Source organism: Setaria viridis, chromosome 8, assembly GCF_005286985.2.
Source record: "Setaria viridis chromosome 8, Setaria_viridis_v4.0, whole genome shotgun sequence".
NCBI classification, from domain to species: domain Eukaryota; kingdom Viridiplantae; phylum Streptophyta; class Magnoliopsida; order Poales; family Poaceae; genus Setaria; species Setaria viridis.
This window is the reverse complement of record NC_048270.2, coordinates 5,580,765-5,598,644: the sequence shown is the minus strand read 5'-3', so window position 1 is coordinate 5,598,644 and position 17,880 is coordinate 5,580,765. Positions and strand designations below refer to the sequence as shown.

At 41.3% G+C, this 17,880-nt stretch overlaps 1 protein-coding gene across 1 annotated transcript; it reads right to left on the bottom strand.

The window, feature by feature from the left end:
* Positions 1 to 4,110: 4,110 nt before the first annotated feature.
* On the bottom strand, positions 4,111 to 14,641 carry LOC117833455 (DEAD-box ATP-dependent RNA helicase FANCM). The gene is made up of 22 exons (XM_034712949.2): positions 14,483 to 14,641; positions 13,866 to 14,409; positions 13,087 to 13,230; positions 12,892 to 12,974; positions 12,665 to 12,779; positions 12,301 to 12,392; positions 12,078 to 12,132; positions 11,873 to 11,994; positions 11,683 to 11,796; positions 11,382 to 11,575; positions 10,400 to 10,524; positions 9,539 to 9,599; positions 9,083 to 9,159; positions 8,456 to 8,505; positions 8,033 to 8,198; positions 7,808 to 7,929; positions 7,420 to 7,734; positions 7,250 to 7,310; positions 5,896 to 6,993; positions 5,680 to 5,734; positions 5,369 to 5,527; positions 4,111 to 5,054 (listed from the first exon to the last, which is right to left on the bottom strand). Exons 1-22 carry the CDS (start codon positions 14,543 to 14,545, stop codon positions 4,511 to 4,513), a joined length of 4,359 nt encoding a protein of 1,452 aa, XP_034568840.1. The 5' UTR covers positions 14,546 to 14,641; the 3' UTR covers positions 4,111 to 4,510.
* Positions 14,642 to 17,880: the final 3,239 nt, after the last annotated feature.

The following is a 17,880-nucleotide window of genomic DNA, read 5'->3' as shown; positions in this document are numbered from 1 at the left end:
TCTAGGAAAAAACCAAAATGAATAGTAATTTGGGACGGAGGGAGTATTATCCTTAGCAGAAAGAGTTCGTTGTACATATATTATGAGGTGAATGACAATATTCTACGTGAAATTGTAATTATATCACACTGGTCATGCCTATCAAGTTCGTCAAAGGACAATCCTACACAGACTTATAGGGTAAGCATTCCACAGAGATTTTGCACATGATTACAGCAGTTAACGTGCGAAACCATCTACTACACAGGCTACACGCCAACGTTTAAAACGACCGCAGATGGAAGATCGAGTGATCATACAGCAGCGGAAGTCCCGACGCAACACGGCGTTGATCTCCCGACGCAACACGGCGTTGAGCTCGATCAAGCTAATGCTGAGAGAGACGCTTCAATTCCCGCGACCACGCTAAGCGTTCGATCCCATTGGCACACAGGTCAGGTCCGTACAACGCCACGTCGTCGTCTTCGTCGCCGTCGTCGTGTCGTGTCCATCTCTCCCTCTAAGCGTTCGTTCCATGGCGGCCATTCTCGTCAAGCAGAAGCTCTGGAAAAAAAAATCGAAGCAGGAGGACGTACATGGCGTACGGTACGACCAGCGCCGCCGTCATCGTCGCATCGACGAGACGGCGACCATTCCTGCTAACCGGGCTGTCGAATCGAACAGGTCGCGTGTTGTTGGTTCGGGTGCAGATCTTGTCAGGCGTTTCAAGTTTTTTATTTTTATTTTTTTTGCATGTTATAATCAACGGTTAGGGATGCTGTCATTATCTTCCTTTTCTCTAGATAATCGTTGTCAGTTTGTCACTAGCTACTGCCCCTTGCGTTAATCTTCGTTTTGTCTTTTGCTGTTGGCTTTTCTCGTCGAATATCTGGCGTGGATTTATTTATAGCATCATTTTGACATGGCAAACACGTACAGGGAGTACTAGCTAGGGATAGGGACGATATTGTTAGTGTATTTATAGGGTTTCTAACTTTAACCTGGAAAATTAAGTTAGTGGTCTTCTAATTAAGATGCCATTCCACATGAGACTTTGGCTTGTTCAGAATTTCAATATTTATTTTACTAGATTTAATTAACCTCATGTAAATAAAAGCTGTTGGGTGCTCCTCTTGGCTAACCACTCTATGTAATAACGTGTTTACACTAACTTGTAACAACTAACTCCAAAGACTCTCAAACAAGTGATCTGTGATATTAGGATTGGGAAGAAGGTTTGGGTCCAAACATTTTTAAGTGGAGTGAACCATCACTTAGAAAGTTGATTTAAAAACCCACAGCCTTAATTTTAGATTTATGGACTTAGCTGAGAATCCACGAAAAGTTGTTCATGATTTCTCGGTCATGAATGATCCATGGTTATTGGTCTTCTTCATTTCTCTAAAATAGCTGCATTTTAGCCTAATTAAGATAGTCTCCGAGAGTCGTCATTTATCAAGTAGCCATCTGTTTCCTTTTTTTTATTATTTTGGAGAAATATAGGTCAGGGATTCATGTTGCTAATTAAATTAGACTAGAAGAGCCTCACCTGCTTTTTAAGAAATTATGAATAAGAATAATCGTACTCGGCCATTTGAAAGGAACACTCGAGAAATCTTTAATGTCATGTAGCATGTGCACTTCTCTTCACGGGTTTATATACTTTATCACGCCATATATATAACCTATATTTACTCATATTTCAACAAAAAAAAGGCTATAAGCACACATTCACACTGGTAGAAGGTTGGTACGGATAAGTCCGAAAGTGAAATTTGTTCCAAACTTTCTACACAGTACTGATTTGAAATTTATGGTTTGTTGAAGAAGTGCTATCTCTGTTGAGGTTTTTGTACATCATTGCACTGTGTTGCTGTTGAAAAATAGTGATCGTTTGACATGAGTGTTAGGTTTTTGCCCCCAAAAAGAAACGACCCAACTCTGTAGCAAACACGTACGGACCAACCTCATAGTAGGACGGGACGGAGTGTCGTCCTTGTGATGGACAAAGATGCGCACGATTACCTCACTGAATACACTGCATCGTTATTCGCACACAAAAAAAAAGAATAATACGCTACATCGTGTACTTACCAAAAACCAAATTCGTACGTAAATACAACGACCCATCGCTGAAAACTACATAATATTCCACACACGCACAATCTCTAGAAAGCGAGGTGTCTGAATGAAGAAATACTCTGCCCGTACGTGTACACGACCGTATCCTTTCAACGCTAAACAAATACTTGAATTGTAATGAATGACCGTATCTATACAAGTAAGAATGTAACGTACATGTACATACAAACCAGGAGCACCTTTCATGCGACTGGAGGACAAATGGCCTGGATTCCAGGCAGGAATTGACGGGTCACCTAACAGTGCCCACAACAAAAATCCACCAAATTCAACTTTGATTTGAGATGCCTTTTGGTGTTTCTGCCTTCGTTTTGTCCATTTGGGAGCACTCCAACGAACCCCAGGGACCAGGGTGGTCCTATTTGTTTGTTGGGTTCCAGAAAGATTGCCTACCTACCTATCAAACCTACCTCACCTTATTTGGCACATAGAGCAACTAAATTGCTGATGTTAGCTACTGCTAGCCCTTTTAGTATACTGACCACTGTGTTAAGGTTGTTGAGTAGATTAGGGCATAGCTTGTGGCCCTCTTACATTTGGCAACCTATGGTGCTAGTAGGCTCTTAGCTATGAAAAGTCATGCTCTTGATTATGCTTGTAATGTTGTCATCTAAGTTGGATCAGCAATGACTATTTTTGTGTCAACACATAATAAGATGCCTTAATTAATATAAGGATGCAAATGCAATTAGATGATATCAATTTTCATCGGCGCATTATGTCTGTCAATTTTCATCATCTTGAAAATAGTTTCACTATACTTTATTACTAGTAGATATTGTTTATATTCCTAATTTGAGCTTTGATTGTCCAAGTATAAGTCTACGATGAAGAATCACGAAAATCGTGCACAGACGAGCAACTAAACTGTACATGCACACAATTCAGAAGAAAAAAGAGATATCCTTCGAATAGTATTATCATCCCAGAAGTGAGATTTTTGCATTACTATTTAAGAAATTAAAAAACCGCACCGAAGTTAAAGTTGAAGAGACACTAGCTTAAGGCTTAAGGAAAATCCAAGCAAGTCGGGCACGAGCAAGGAACTACAGCTGGTAAAGCTTTTTGTCACTGACACCGAAACACACATGGATCACCGATCACACACACACATGCGCATTGGTCTGTTCAACAAGGAATTAAAAAACAACGCCGGCGATCCATGTCTGTTCCTTGCAGCCATTGCAACGCTTTAAGCCCTACTGGTGTAAGCTGCTGGGTAGAACTTTCTTCGTGGCACGCTATGCAATTTTTTTTTGTCTTTTTCGTTTTTCCTCGTGTGTGTGTGTGTGTCTATCATTTTGCGTTCAGAATCTCTCAGTTCACATTGCATCGCGGAAATGCATGCAGCTCCGGCCAAAATATACCAGCTCCTCCGCTGCATGTCACGTCGATCACTCGGCATGTGAATGTGACCGTGACGAACACTCCATCATTGTTATTGTAGGTTTGTGGCCAATGTGTTTTCAAGATCACGCTGCCGTAACATTGGCCAGTGAATTGTCGTAGATTCGTGACCAATGCATATGTAATGTGATAGCTCTTTTTTCTAAAGAAAATGCATTGGCTACAAGTCTAGAACAAACTGTGCTTACATGAAAGTGATTAGCTCTAAAACCGCGTGAACAGATGATGAGCAATTGGCAGCCCTAAACAGATATAAAGACCATGGAGAAATTTGCCATGGTGCATCCATCTGCTGAGAGTACGGACACAGACAGCGATTTTTTTTCTCTCTCTCGATAATACGCCATTAGAACGCGCTTAGAGTTAATGCATTGTCGTCAGGATCTCCGTGTTCACATTTTCGCACAAGGGCACGACAGCACGGACGTTAATTGAGGCCGACAGAAATCGACAGGACTGGAGCAAATATTGCCTGTTTTCAGAAAGCAACCAGGCACCATGTAGCAACCACTCGTCCTATCAACCAAACAGCACGTTGCCATCATGCTTGCAGCCATGACCCGTCCATGCAAAATCAGTCGGTTCAGGATTGAAAAGCGTGGCCAATACTGTACAGCAAAGTGGCAGTGCCGTCATGATCAAAATTTTCAAGTGTTTCCATACAGACAGACACTTATATACAGGCAGTATTTACAGGGGAGAGACTATACAGGGTCTGTAATTCTGTACTGAGATAATACACTTCTAGCACCAGTATGTATATGCAAAATCCACCTCCCGCTGATCTTCCAGCGCACCCATAAATATCATAGCTGAGATCTTACCAGCAGCGTGCCAGATCCTGTGGCGTTATCATGTAGTGCGGGTTCAAACCTTGGCAGAAAAGCTCAAGTGATATGCTCTGTGCCTCACACAGCTCGAGTGAGATGGCCAGCTGCAGGTAGATGGTATCCTAAAAGGATGCTCACTTTTACATGAGGTATCAGAAACCCAGGTCGAATGGAGGAGGTTCAAAGCTAAGGTCCGACGCTTTCTTAGTTTCCACCGGTTTCTGTGTCGACTGTGAAGTCTTTTGCCTCCACAGCGCTGTTGCTTCTGCTTCAATAGCGTCGAGATCAAGGTTCTCAAAGAAAGCATCATCGTAATAATTGTCATCAGTGACTCCGGTGGCAATGTGTGAGGATGATTCTGGTGCTGGTTCCGGTTCAAGGTTTATTACAGGGATCGTGGCAGGTTGCTGGAAGCTTAGCTTTCTCTTTCTGCAATCCAATTTAGTTGATGATTCAGAATTTGCGAAAGTTGTCCCACATTGATCCTTAACAAAACTGGCTTTTCCCAGTAAACTTTGTTGGTATGATGGACTTGGGTCCATGGTATGATGTGTTTGAAGCTCTTTTGGAGTCTCAATAGAATTATGCCCAACCTCTGAAGAACAGCTTGCATTACCAGTCCAAGAAGCAGAATTGTCGGAAACATCGAGGTATCTTGAGGGTAGAAGTACTGGGGACTGGGTAAGCAGTGATTGCCTGCACAGGCATCAAACGGAAATTGAGTTTAGCAAAAACTAATGTATGAACTATACTCACCATGTCAGAACTATGGATGCAAATAATGTCAGAATGTATGTTTTACAGTCTGGGTAGCTTAATTACATTAATCTAACTGCACAAGACCATTTGTGTTCAGTTGTAAAGCAATGCTGTACCACTGATTTAAAACTTCTCTGCTTATTGATGCCAGATTGAATGGCATGAACAGAATAGCAACGAACAAACAATTTAAATAGGATATATCATTTTAAACACGAGCGAAAAGGAGTTGTGTGATGATCTCATATTACCTGTAGAAACCCATCATGTCCCCACTGATTCGTCCGCCTTGTTCAGTTTGGGTAAATTCACCAGTTGGAGTTGACTCATCATCAATGAAGCTATCTTCATATTTATCTTCACTCTGATTATCATCCTCATCCTCTGAAACATCAGCATCTTCAGACACCCTAATGCAATAATGCAAGAGTGAAGTTGATAAGATCAGTTTCTTCTAAGAGTGAACACGTAACATAGGTAAGCCATGACGATAGCAAGAAGAATCACTAGAATCTTGCTGATATGTAATGTAGTTTCAATCTGAAGGAGCTAGTAATCTTACTCGACTTCCTCATCAATATAGGTATCCAGACGCCTCTTAGCCTTCCCTTTTTTCCCTAGTCAGGAGGTTCAGAAAAGTCTATCAAGACAACAAAATATGCAAATACTTAAGGGTTCAAATGACTGAAAGAAATCTAGCAAGCAATATAATAAAGAAGTAAAATTGACTATATTAACAAGTGAGTTAAAGGTTTTAGAAGAAATAAATTCAGCTCACCCGTAGCATGCTCTATTTGGTTTGACATAGCTCTAGCAGCAATATTGTATTTTTCAAATCCATCATGACAGGCATCAAAAGAGATGGAGACTCTTTTGATCTTGTCACCGTATTTGCATAGTCTTCTGTACTTAGGAGCTTGTGGAACTGACCCTGATGCACCACCTCCAGACCTAAGGAGACAATCACCTGAGAAACTATCATGCAGCAGATTCTCAGTAGGAATATGTTTGGTAGGAGTACATATTTTCACATTTGAAGGTTGCGTTGGCTCTCCTGTTTTTGCTTGAGTATGATCTAGCACATTCTGCCTTGCTGAGGCACCAAGCTCAGTGACAACAGAAATCCATTGACTATTTTTCTCTAAGTCAAGCGGTCCTTTTTTACATCCAGCTAAATTGGCGTGAGCTCCCACACTGAGCAACTCTGGAGATGCATGCTTTGGCTCAAATCCAATATTCGCAGCTCCATCTATCCCAAGATGCAAGTGGCTAACTTCAACAACTGGAGACTCAGGAACAATTCCTTCTTCCATGTATAGTGTTAACCTGGGACTAAGATCCATATCTTCCTGATATGAACTGGTGGACTGTGGCAGTTTAGTATTGCAGGTAGTGTCCAATTTTTCCCTTGGGCTAGTCGATGTTTTAGGTAGTAGAGGTGTAAGCACATGATTGTCATCAACATTATCGCAGGGCCCAGCATACTCAGGGGAATGCATAGCTGAACTTGATAAATTATTCGTGGACATATGTTTGGCTGAATTAGTAACAGGGCAAACATATTCAACTGATGTCCAACTGATGTCTGCCACTGATCTACAAGGTGTGGCCTTATTCCGGTCTTTATTATGCCAATCTGCATTCTTTGTATCCTTGAGGAATGCAGATGTCTGAGGCAGCACAGGTACAAAAGTAATCGAAACATTGCCTCCCCTATCCACGGTTACATAATCAACACTGAAGAACGAGTGAATAGGATACTTTCTAACTGGAGAACCTGGCACAGAAACACTTTGATACTGCACTAGTCCGGGTGAGGCTTCCAAGCTGTCAGATACATGAGGCATTGCCTCATTTCCATTAGCAGCATAGAAACCTAAACATGGTTAAGAATGCCATCAACCAATTAAACAGAAGTAAATTTGAAACTCAATGCTTGTAGTAATGAAATTGCTGAACAGAAATCTTATACACTGAACAAATGAGCAGCCATAAGCCCAGAGACAAAAATTCAAGGGAAAAAAACTATTAGAAGCTTATAGCGCTAGGATATCAGCATCATAATCTAAACAACTGAAAAAAAAATTCACATAGATCATCAATCAAGGAAAGAATATGACTGCTGTTTGTACCTCCATGTACATGACCCTTCACAGCTGCAACATCAGCAGATTCTTGCAAAGGTTTTTCACACTGAAGAAGTGTTCAGAAGCAACAGTATCAAGCAATAAACTTTTTTCCATTTCTAAATTATATCGAAAAACAAATGAAAAAAATGCACACTGATCATCAATGAATATACCTTTGTCCTAAAAAAAGATGGATCTTGAAGTTGTTGCATAGCATCAGTTAGCATATCTGTCGTCCGGAACGAGTGTGGAACTTTGTGAACAAGACTTGGACAAAGCTGGAATCTAGGAAATGCAACTAGGGATGGCCTCCAAACATCTTTGCATGCACCAAAGTACTGAGCAATCAATTGACCATCTGCCTCTGACATCTTCCACGGAATTGATGATGCTTCTTTTAAAGCAACCCTCATTTTGTTTGAGCTAGGAATATATTTGTCTATTGTCAATTTAACATACCTAACTTCTGGTTTGTGGATATGTGGAACCTGTTAATATGGATAGTGAAATTAGCATCTCAGGAGAAACAATTTTGGGAACAAGTAGATTATATAAACTTACCATCCTAGGACTAGCATGGTACTCAAATCTCTCACTGTTACGTAATAGCTTCCTCATGGTTCGACTATCTCCTTGTTTCTTTGTGTATCCAGTCAACTCCTGTCCTTCACAAGCCAAAACCAGTACGAGCAGTTAAGGTAGCAAATGCCTAAGAGGGAAACAGGTTAGCAATGTAACTTTTGGACGTAAACATTTTGTATCTCATCATCACAAAAAAAAGGATATCAACTTGCCCTTCATGCTTTCTCCCAGTTCTTCCCATCCGTTGAATCATCCTTAATGGTGAAACATTGGCATCAAAACAGATCACAAGATCAACCTCAATAATATCTAGTCCTTCCTCACCAATGGATGTTGCCACCAAAACATTATATACCCCATTTCGAAATTTCTGTAAAAGATCTAGAACATGAGAAAGTAATGCAAATCAAGAATGACAGTGATAGATCAAGTCATGTGTGTATTGGGTATGGTTGGTGGTGCATGTGCACCTTATCTATCTATGTATTAGCTATGTTATCCCTAAAATACCCCTGCTACCTACCCCTGCTTATCTCTATATGTACCCCCCAAACTGCTATCTATTGTGTGGTTAATGGAAAGAGATCATTTGGGGCCAACAGACAGGAGCTACTGTTTGTTTGATACCTGCAGAATAGCTTGTTGAGTTTTCTGGGTTTGCCCCTTCAACCGTTTACCTATCAAAGACAAAAGCTCTGAATTAAGTAATGTGAAACCACAATATGGATTCATGATTCATCTACTGCATTTTTAAATACCCCACATTTTGTTGAAAATTTCTGTTGTAGACAAAGGATATAAAGGGTATCGCTAGGTTCAACTGAATGTAGTCCCTCCAACCACATGTTGCAATGAAAATACTTACATAACATAAGTAATCTTTGCAATATAGTACTACCTTCAATCCAAATACGTGCCATTTTGGACATACATGCACTCAAGATCTTGAAATTTTGACAATTAATAAGTTTTCAAAATTTTTATCAGAAACATGGTAATTGCATAAGGAATATGAAGTCATGTTCTGAATTTACTTTCATAATGTAATAATTCTATTGTGTTTTACATGTGCTACAATAGAAAATACTGGTCAAAGTTACATTATGGAGATCACATCAATGTCTAGAACAGCATGGTTTTATGACCGCAGGAAGTGAAACAACAGCCCATATGAACTAAACAAAATATAATTGAAAGTCCTACTTCCGCAAAAGCAATAATGATTTTATACATAATGAATAAATATCCCCATACCTGAAGAGCTTTGACCAATGAATTCGACAGGTCTGATACGTTTATCATCAATATTATGTAGTGAGCAATATATTTCACTGCATTACAAAGCAATCACCAAAACGTTCAACCTTTCTGATAAACTTAAGAACAGACAACCAAAACACTACATTATTTTCCAGCCATAATACAATGAATATTTTCTGTGTCATGTAAGGATTGCAAACAAAATTCAACAAAACAACTGTGTATACTTATTGAAGATTACAAGACTTTGTCAAAGACAAAAGAGTGAGATGCTTGTACAGTTTATGACCCAACTTGCAAATGAAAGCAAACGAAATTTGATAAATATGAATCATAGCTTCAATCATCAAATAGTTCAGAGTTCATCAGTAAATGTCAGAACAAAAACAAAAGGCTCTGAAGAAATTACTTAGTAGGAACCAAGACTATGTTGCAAGGTTTGATTCTTACTTGACACTTCCCCGGAAATGGGAAAATATAATAATCCTGGAGTCCTGCGAATTAGTCGTATCTGCATCAAGACAATCAGGACCTATGCCATTCACTGTAACATGTAAACTTAACAAACTGTGCATAAGATCAGTTAAGGTTAAGCAGCAGTTGGATTTCTTGGTGGCATGTGTTGGAACAGAAGTCCTTCCTTGGAGATGTACATAAATCAACGGAGGTATAGTGCAGTGGTGTGTCCACTCAAAAGTCAAAACAGATGGCATAATTCCACATTTGCCAGAATACTACCATCAAGGGTTCTGATAAATTGCTAAGTGAACAGTCAAATCCAATAATTTAAGACTACTTTGCTACAGAACAGTATGCCATCCTTACAACATGTGTTTGACAAGGCAGTCCTAGGCACTGCTTCGTCTAGGCACTTTAGAGTGGTTTAGGCCATGATCCATTTATTAAAGTGGGACAATTTGGAGATGGGGGGAGATGAATTATGGCCATGAAACTCAAGGGTACATGATACTATGCTAGTGTCAAATTCATGGTTTTAATATGTCCAGTTTTCTCTATTTGACATGGCATTATTCTAGCTCACTGGAAAATGTACAAACATCTAGGAACACCGAGGCGCAGCCTGATAGCCTACCTAAGCGTTTTTGAAACATTTCCTACAATCAACAAATAAACAGAACTAATGCTACACACATAATACACAATAGAGAACCAGCTCCAATCATTAGGTTACAGATTTTGTGATGTCAGATAGAGAGATTGATTGTCCTCGAAAATGTTTCCATTCATTGTACATCTACTGGCGCATCATTGAATTCAGAGGATACAACATCAGGAAAGTAGGTCACTTACTGAAGTACTCATCCATCAGCTTTATCAATTCCCGTATTTTTGGAGTCGAACCTTGAGATGAGACAAGCTTCATCTTTTCTTTTAGTTTCCAGAAGAGTTCATTCTTGCGCATCAAATTTAATGACCTTCAATAAACAAAACATTGCTAAATATGAACATAGATAAAGCTTGCTTGTAAACCTATGTGCAAAAATAAGAACAAGTACTCCCTAAGCATCACAATCATAAAACTGTTGATTAACAGGAAACAAGTTTAATATTGAACAAGCTCCAATAACCTTGGGTATTAAATTCTGGAATAATCAGGTTTCCTGAACAGTCATCGCAACTGCCCAATATCATGCAACCATTCAGAAATTCAACTGGATGTTCATTAACATTACGTCCAGTTATTTCAGAAAGAATGCTGCGCAGTTGAACAGGATAGGCTGAGTTTCTTTCACAACTAAGATGCTTATTATAAATTTATAGCAATAAGACACATTATGCATATAATTTCATAAGTGAATGGAACAAGCGAGGAAAATACAGCTCTCTATTTTTCTTCCCAGATTCCCGGTGTAGACAGCGTATTTTTTTTAAAAAAACTGATTTTTTCTCATAATTTTATTTAAATTTCCTGCAACAACCTCCAACTTCAAACAACACAAGTTATCAAATAATACTTAAATAAATAACAAGAGCAAACAACATATGGCAGCTGGTCACATTGTAGCTACAGCCTAGTAAACATTGGTATCTGGCAAAATTATATAACCTTCTAACAGCTGAAATGTGACTACATTGCACTGAACCATCCTACATTGAAATCACAACAAGGCTGTCAACAATATTCCATACATCAAGAAAACAGGTCTGTCCAGAATTTCCATACAGCCTTACCAAAAAGGATATTCCTCACATGATACATACATATAAGCCTACTTATGCATGACTTCATATAAAAGCACAGTTATGTAGCAAAAATATGTGCAGACAATACCCTTTATTAACACTCTCTTCAAGGAACTGGTGTGCTTGTTGGATTCCATGGCTCCAAAGCAACTTCCTCATGTGAAAAAGTGAGCCAAGAGCTACGAAAGACCTTCCAATTTCCCCTCTCTCCTTTTCACGGATGTTTGATGGGGGTGCTTCCTTGAATTTATCCTTATATTTAATAAGTTCAAATGGGGTCCACTGGAGAAATCATGTGAGCAACACAGCCAGAAATGGGTCAATTATTGACCTATAAGTGGAAATCCATGTAACATAATGATTGCCATTTTAAAGGATGAGAATCGTACTTTTGCATAATCACGATGATCAATCACGCCAGCATCACGCAACCGATTAAGATGTGGGCGTATAATATCCATAAGCATATCGTCGACTTGAGTTGCATCGCTTCCAAAAGGGACCTACACTGGAACAAGTGACTTTTACATCGCAGAAGAAAAGATCATTACTAATTTACTTACCAAAGCTCATGCATACCTTCACAACTCGAACTTTGCGTGTGTTAACATATTCCTTCACTAAAGAATCCTCTTCATCGCAATAAATCAACTCCGAAATGCATAAATTGTTTATAACACTTTGAATACCTGCATGCTTGGCTGAACCACAGGCAGGATAAGATTGCAAATTTAGATGATGGCTTCATGTATGGACAAGTCTATTTTAATGTACACAGACTTACATCCTGGTGTAGCAGTTAGAGCTAAAATCCTTAAAGGAACACGAGCTGCTAGCAACTGCGAAAATGAAAATAAAGATTGATCAAGCCAAGTTGCAGAGCACTCAAAACAACTATTTTACCAATATTATCAAGAATCAAATGGGCTAATAATGGAGGAAAATACTGATAAACAATAGGATTGTAAAGTACAGATAAACAAATGAGTGCAGTACTTGAAACATGCCTCTCGAATAGCAATGCAGTAAGCATAATTTCCTGAGGCACGATGGGCTTCATCTATCACCAAGCAAACTATTTGCTTTACCATGCATATACCTGTCAATAAATTCAAAATGCCAAATTTGACAAGAGTTAATAACAATAGTGTTAAGTGCATGATAAAAGTGTGACCTACATACATAAAACAAAAAATGGGTACAATAGTTCTTAAGTGGCCAGTCCTAAGATAACTTGATGTAGATTTCAAAGTAAGTTCATGTTAAGTTATCATTATAAAACAGCCAATGGATCTTCAATTGATGGAAAAATGTGTTGGTGAGCTCAAATAAGATTAATAAAGATCGTCAGGAATGATCAGAGATAATCACCAGATTTTATATCATTCTGAAGAATTTGTGGAGTGACAAAGAACACTCTCTTTGACTTCCAGTGAACTGATCGACTGGAAGGGTTTTTATTCCCTCTCAAATCTATTGTCCACTCCTGAAAATAGGTAATTATGTCAGTTTCAAGCATGGAGCACAGAAATATCAAAGCAAACAAGAATATTTATAGATAAAAAAGAAAATCAGCAACTGCAAAACTATTATGGTACCTGTGGTATTCCCACTGTATTGAGACATGCCTCAATTTGCTGAGCAACAAGAGGACGTGAAGGGGCAGCAAATATTATTTTCCCTAAATTCCCATTTATAAGATCAGAAAAACTTCTCAGCATGTACTTTCTGTGAGAATTGAGAAAATACAACATCAGAGAGGAAAACGGTTACAATGCAAAACAAAACCTTACCTTCAGGAAACCATCGATAGTAGTTGTACATCACTACGGCAGCAATAAAAGTTTTGCCAAGTCCAGTCGGCAAAGCTATTAACGTATTGGTAAATAGAGACTTCTCAACCATATGTTTCTGGTATTCTCTGACGTCTACATTAGCTGCAACACAAAATAAAAGGCAAAATTTTACAAATCTTTGCCTGACCCAGTAAAGCCTGTGCATTCTAAAGACATGGATAATTGGATATGTAACAGGAGAAACTCCAAGCACCCAACCTGAGTCACCAATTACAGTCCCCAAAATTAAATTTGTTTGATGCAACAGAAAACACATTGCCAAGGGTGGATAAACTTCTTGTCCATCTGCTCCAGTAGAAAGAAGTGGATGCTTCTGCGAATGTGTTGCTGCTCCGGGAAACTAAACTAATTGTGCTAGATGTTTTAGTTTTTGTTTGATTATTACTATTGTAGTCGTCTTTCTGATATGGTGCTCAAGAGCTCAGCAAACTTTGAGTACAGTTTATAGTCAGGTTCTCCAATCATCTGGTGTTCAGTACCAGCAAGCACTGCTTGGATTGTACTCCCTCTGTCCCAAATTACAATTCGCTTTGGTTTTTCTAGATACATAATTTTTGCTATGTATCTAGACATAAGTATATATCTAGGTGCATTATGCACCTAGAAAAGCCAAAACAAACAATAATTTGGGATGGAGGGAGTAACAAGTGAGATGCTGGCTTATGTCGAGTAATGAAGCGTAAGTATATATTCACTAAATGAAGCCCAGAGCTCACTAGGATAGATCCACGTCTGCACCGCCTCGAGGTCCAGGGCCACAGCACAGGAATCGAGCTCGACCTCAACATTGGCCCGCCGCGGGCATCCCTTGTTAGCGCGGGCCGCAGGGCGCTTCCGGCCACCAGCCGGTGCCGCCGGCGCAGCCCTCTCCTTCTCCCGCTGTCTCCTGGTGAAGGATTCGACGAAGCGGTCCTCCACAGCCTTGTCGCCCGCCTGTCGCGAGCTCCCCTCTCCCGCGAGGACTCCTGGCCGCCCCACACCGCCGCCACCAGGCTCCACCGCGGGGGTGGGTGCGGGCACGGGCCCCTCTTTCTCCCGCCTCCTCTTAGTGAAGGAATCGACGAAGCGGTCGAGCGTAGACTGCCGCGCCGCGCCGCTGCCAACCGCCGCCGGTGGCCTGTGAAGCGGCGCCGTCGCCGATGGCTCCGGGGGCCACGGCGGCAGCGGATGATGCGCCGGCGCCGGAGCGGAGGCGGAGGCCGACGCCCGGGCGGCGCAGGCCTCGTCGATCTCCCGCACGGCGGCATCCCAGTCGAAGCCCTGCGGTTAGGGTTGCGTGAGCGGGGACGCGCGAGAAGGGGAGGTGGGGAGGGGAGGGGCACGCGGAGCTTACGTCGTCATCGTATAAGTCGTCGACGGTGAACGGAGGTGCCTGGGGCGGCGGCGGCGCGGACATTGGAAGCCTTCGAGAAGCTTCGCGAAGTTGGGGAATGGGGATTGGGAGCGAGGCGCGCGGGATTTGGGCGGGGAGAGGGCGAAGTTTTGGAATTTGGGAGAGGGAGGGGAAGCGGCGGAGAAGACGATGAGCAATTATGGGCCGTTGGGCCAGGAGGTATGGTAACAAGCACGACCCAACAACTTTCTAGAGGGCCAAGCCCATCTGGTTTCTGGGCCTTCCATTTTCAGCCCGCGCCGAATGTAACCCAGCCACCGTCTGCTTCCGGCGCCGCCGTTAACCATTTGCGCCTTCCTCCTGAGGTGATCCCGCCGCCGGCGCCGCACCCAGCCACCAGCCCTTCCAACTACAACCACGGCGCCGTCCTCCCGTCGCCTTCCGCGTCGAGGATCTTGGCGCCCCGCGCGCGTCATCCTCAACACCGACGCCGTCCTCGGCGTCCACAGCAGCAGCACCACCGCCGCCAGAGACCGCACCAGGAACGGGGAGCCAATCTCCGTCCACAGCTCCGACCTCAACCCGTCCGTGGCCCCGGACCCCCATCCTCTTCTCGGCGGACGACCTCCTCCTCCTCCGCGTCAACATATGGGGTCCGGGCGTTGGCCTCCTTCCTCGTCCGGATGGCCATTACACCGTCGCCGCGTTGAATTTTTCACGGGCACCGCTTACCGGTTCCAGCTCCATTGTTCCACTCCGACACCTAGACCTGGAGCAGCAGCACGGTGCCAGTGGAGGCGCCGCAGGAGGACTTCCAGGTGAGAATTCCCAGCTGGAACTTTGGTGGCCCCGGCTTTTTCACCACCATACAACCACCGACCACCGTGATGGCCGGCAGTGATGATGATTTATGTAGTAGTGCAGTATCCTTCATCTTCAGCGATTAGCACCTTCATTTTTTGTTGCAATATGATGCAAGTATGCTGAGTTTTAAACAAGCATGGGGATTTGATTGTTTGTATCTTCTTGTAAACATAGTTTTAATGTCCATGCTACCTCTGGCTCACTAATGATCCCACTCTATTTGGATATGCATATCGAAGCCAAACATTATTTTTTTATGCTAGCACAGAGTACTAACGATGTGCATAAACAAATCGTTAACATTGCTCCTACCTGTAAATGCTCATTCTCTGCAGAATTCTTTGATGCTAGCGCATAGCACAGCTAGAGGAAAACAAGATCACTGAAATTCACTCTATAAGCTACCTTGGTCTACTTGGTAAGAATATCAACTTAATTGCGAATGCTCCTGTTGCTCCAGTCCTACCATGGGCTGTTGCTGATCCTTGATATGTTTGATGAATTACAGTTAATGGTGTCTATACTCTATCTCTTACAACTTCTTATGCTATTTTGTGTTGGATAACAATCAACATTTGGCTTTGGTTACACTATGATGATTAATATATCTATGGTTGATTTAACTGAAACATTCACCAGCTTTTGTTGCAGAATACAAGCGATGTATGCAAAGTTTGGATAAGATTATATGTCCGTGCAGTGAATGGTGGAGCCGTGGCTCTACAAATATGTGCGACTTTATCCACTTGCCTGCTCTCAATTTCACATCAAAATTGGATCTTTTTAGGATGTTCACATATATTATACTTATTGGTTGCTATTCACTTCTGTTATTTTATTCAGATTGTAGTTATTAGTGAAAAAATTAGAAATATTACTATGATATTGTCATATGTTTCTTTACGAAGACAATTGTGTACGACATGTTGGATGTTGGTTCTTGAATAAAGTATAAATGTCTATATAAATTGTCCCTACATTTCTTAATACGTAATATGGTGTCACTATAAAAACATGTCTATAGACAACATTATGTCACTATAAAACGTGTCTAAAGACACGTAATAAAATTGTGCCTATGATATTGTTTCTACATTTATTAACACGCAATTAGGTGTTACTATAAAACATGTCACATGCCACATCATCTGTCACATCATTGCCATGCTGTAAAATGTGAAATATAAATGTATCTACTAAATCGTCTCTATACTACTTACTGCGCTATAAGGCGTCATTATAAAACATGTCTATATTAATAGGCATGTTTTATATATGTATCTATGAGATTGTCTCTATATTTCTTAACACGCGATAAAGCATTACTATACTACATAACTGTACCACTAGACACGTTCTATACATGTGTCTACAAAATTGTATCAAGATGTGTAGATATGCATCTAACGTGTCTATGAAATGTCTCTTTCTTTCATAGAAACGCTTAAAGGATTCGTCTCTACAAGGTCTGACACGGTCCATACGAAGATGCTTCTAACACGCTTTATGAAAGTGTGCCTACATTCAACCGGATGAAGTACTCAAGGAGTATCAAGAGTAGTCGGTGGACACTTCAAAAGTACTCGGTTTTGCTACATTCGGCTAAAAAGTACTCGGGGGTTTGTTGTACATACATCTATGGGCCCACCAGAAGGTTTGGACAGTCCCAAATATGGGGCTGGACATTGAGGCGTATCTGACATAGAGACCACGGTGCAGGACGGCGTGATCTACATGAAAAAGACAAGAACTAGTCGAAGATTAGGAAAGTACTCGTTGTAATAGCAATAGGACTTATCTAGTCAAATCCGACTAGTATCTCTGTAAATAATTAACCTGTAACCTTACCCCCGGATATATAAGGCGAGGCAGGGACCTCCTCCAAAGCATCCATCAATCAATGCAGCCAACACATAGGACGTAGGGTAGTATGCTATTCAGCGACCCAAACCTGTCTAAATCGTGTGTCTGTGTTCACCTTCGAGTTCTTGATCTCGGCGAGCCCCACCACACCAAACACTACCTCGGGTACCCCCTCGGTAGGTTGCCAGGTATAAAACACCGACAACAAGTGAACCTGTCATAGCGGCATGCACTGGCATGCTCAAGTTGCAACAGAGACAGGGGAGGTACCAGCTCAAGAAAAAGTTCTCAATGATGTTTCAACAAATGAACTCCCAACCAAATCTCCTGTGACCAATTTGAATGATGACTAGTGGAAAGCTTTGGTTACGTTGTGCTGTAGCCCAGATCACAAGGTATGATAGAACTTCAACTTGCCACTATCACATTTGCATGATCTGTTCCTCTTATTCATGTATCTTACACAAGGTTTTATTATTGTAAAGGACAGGTGTACTACAAACACCAGTAATCATGCACAGGTAAGGTTTCCTTAGTGCACAAGATCCAGAAGCTACGTTGCACAGGCTCATATTGTGGTAAGCAACTGAACAAGTCATGCTTTTGCTTTGTACTTTATTTGATGAACCATTGTTCAAGGCTAATAGTTTATGCATGTTTTCACATCACAT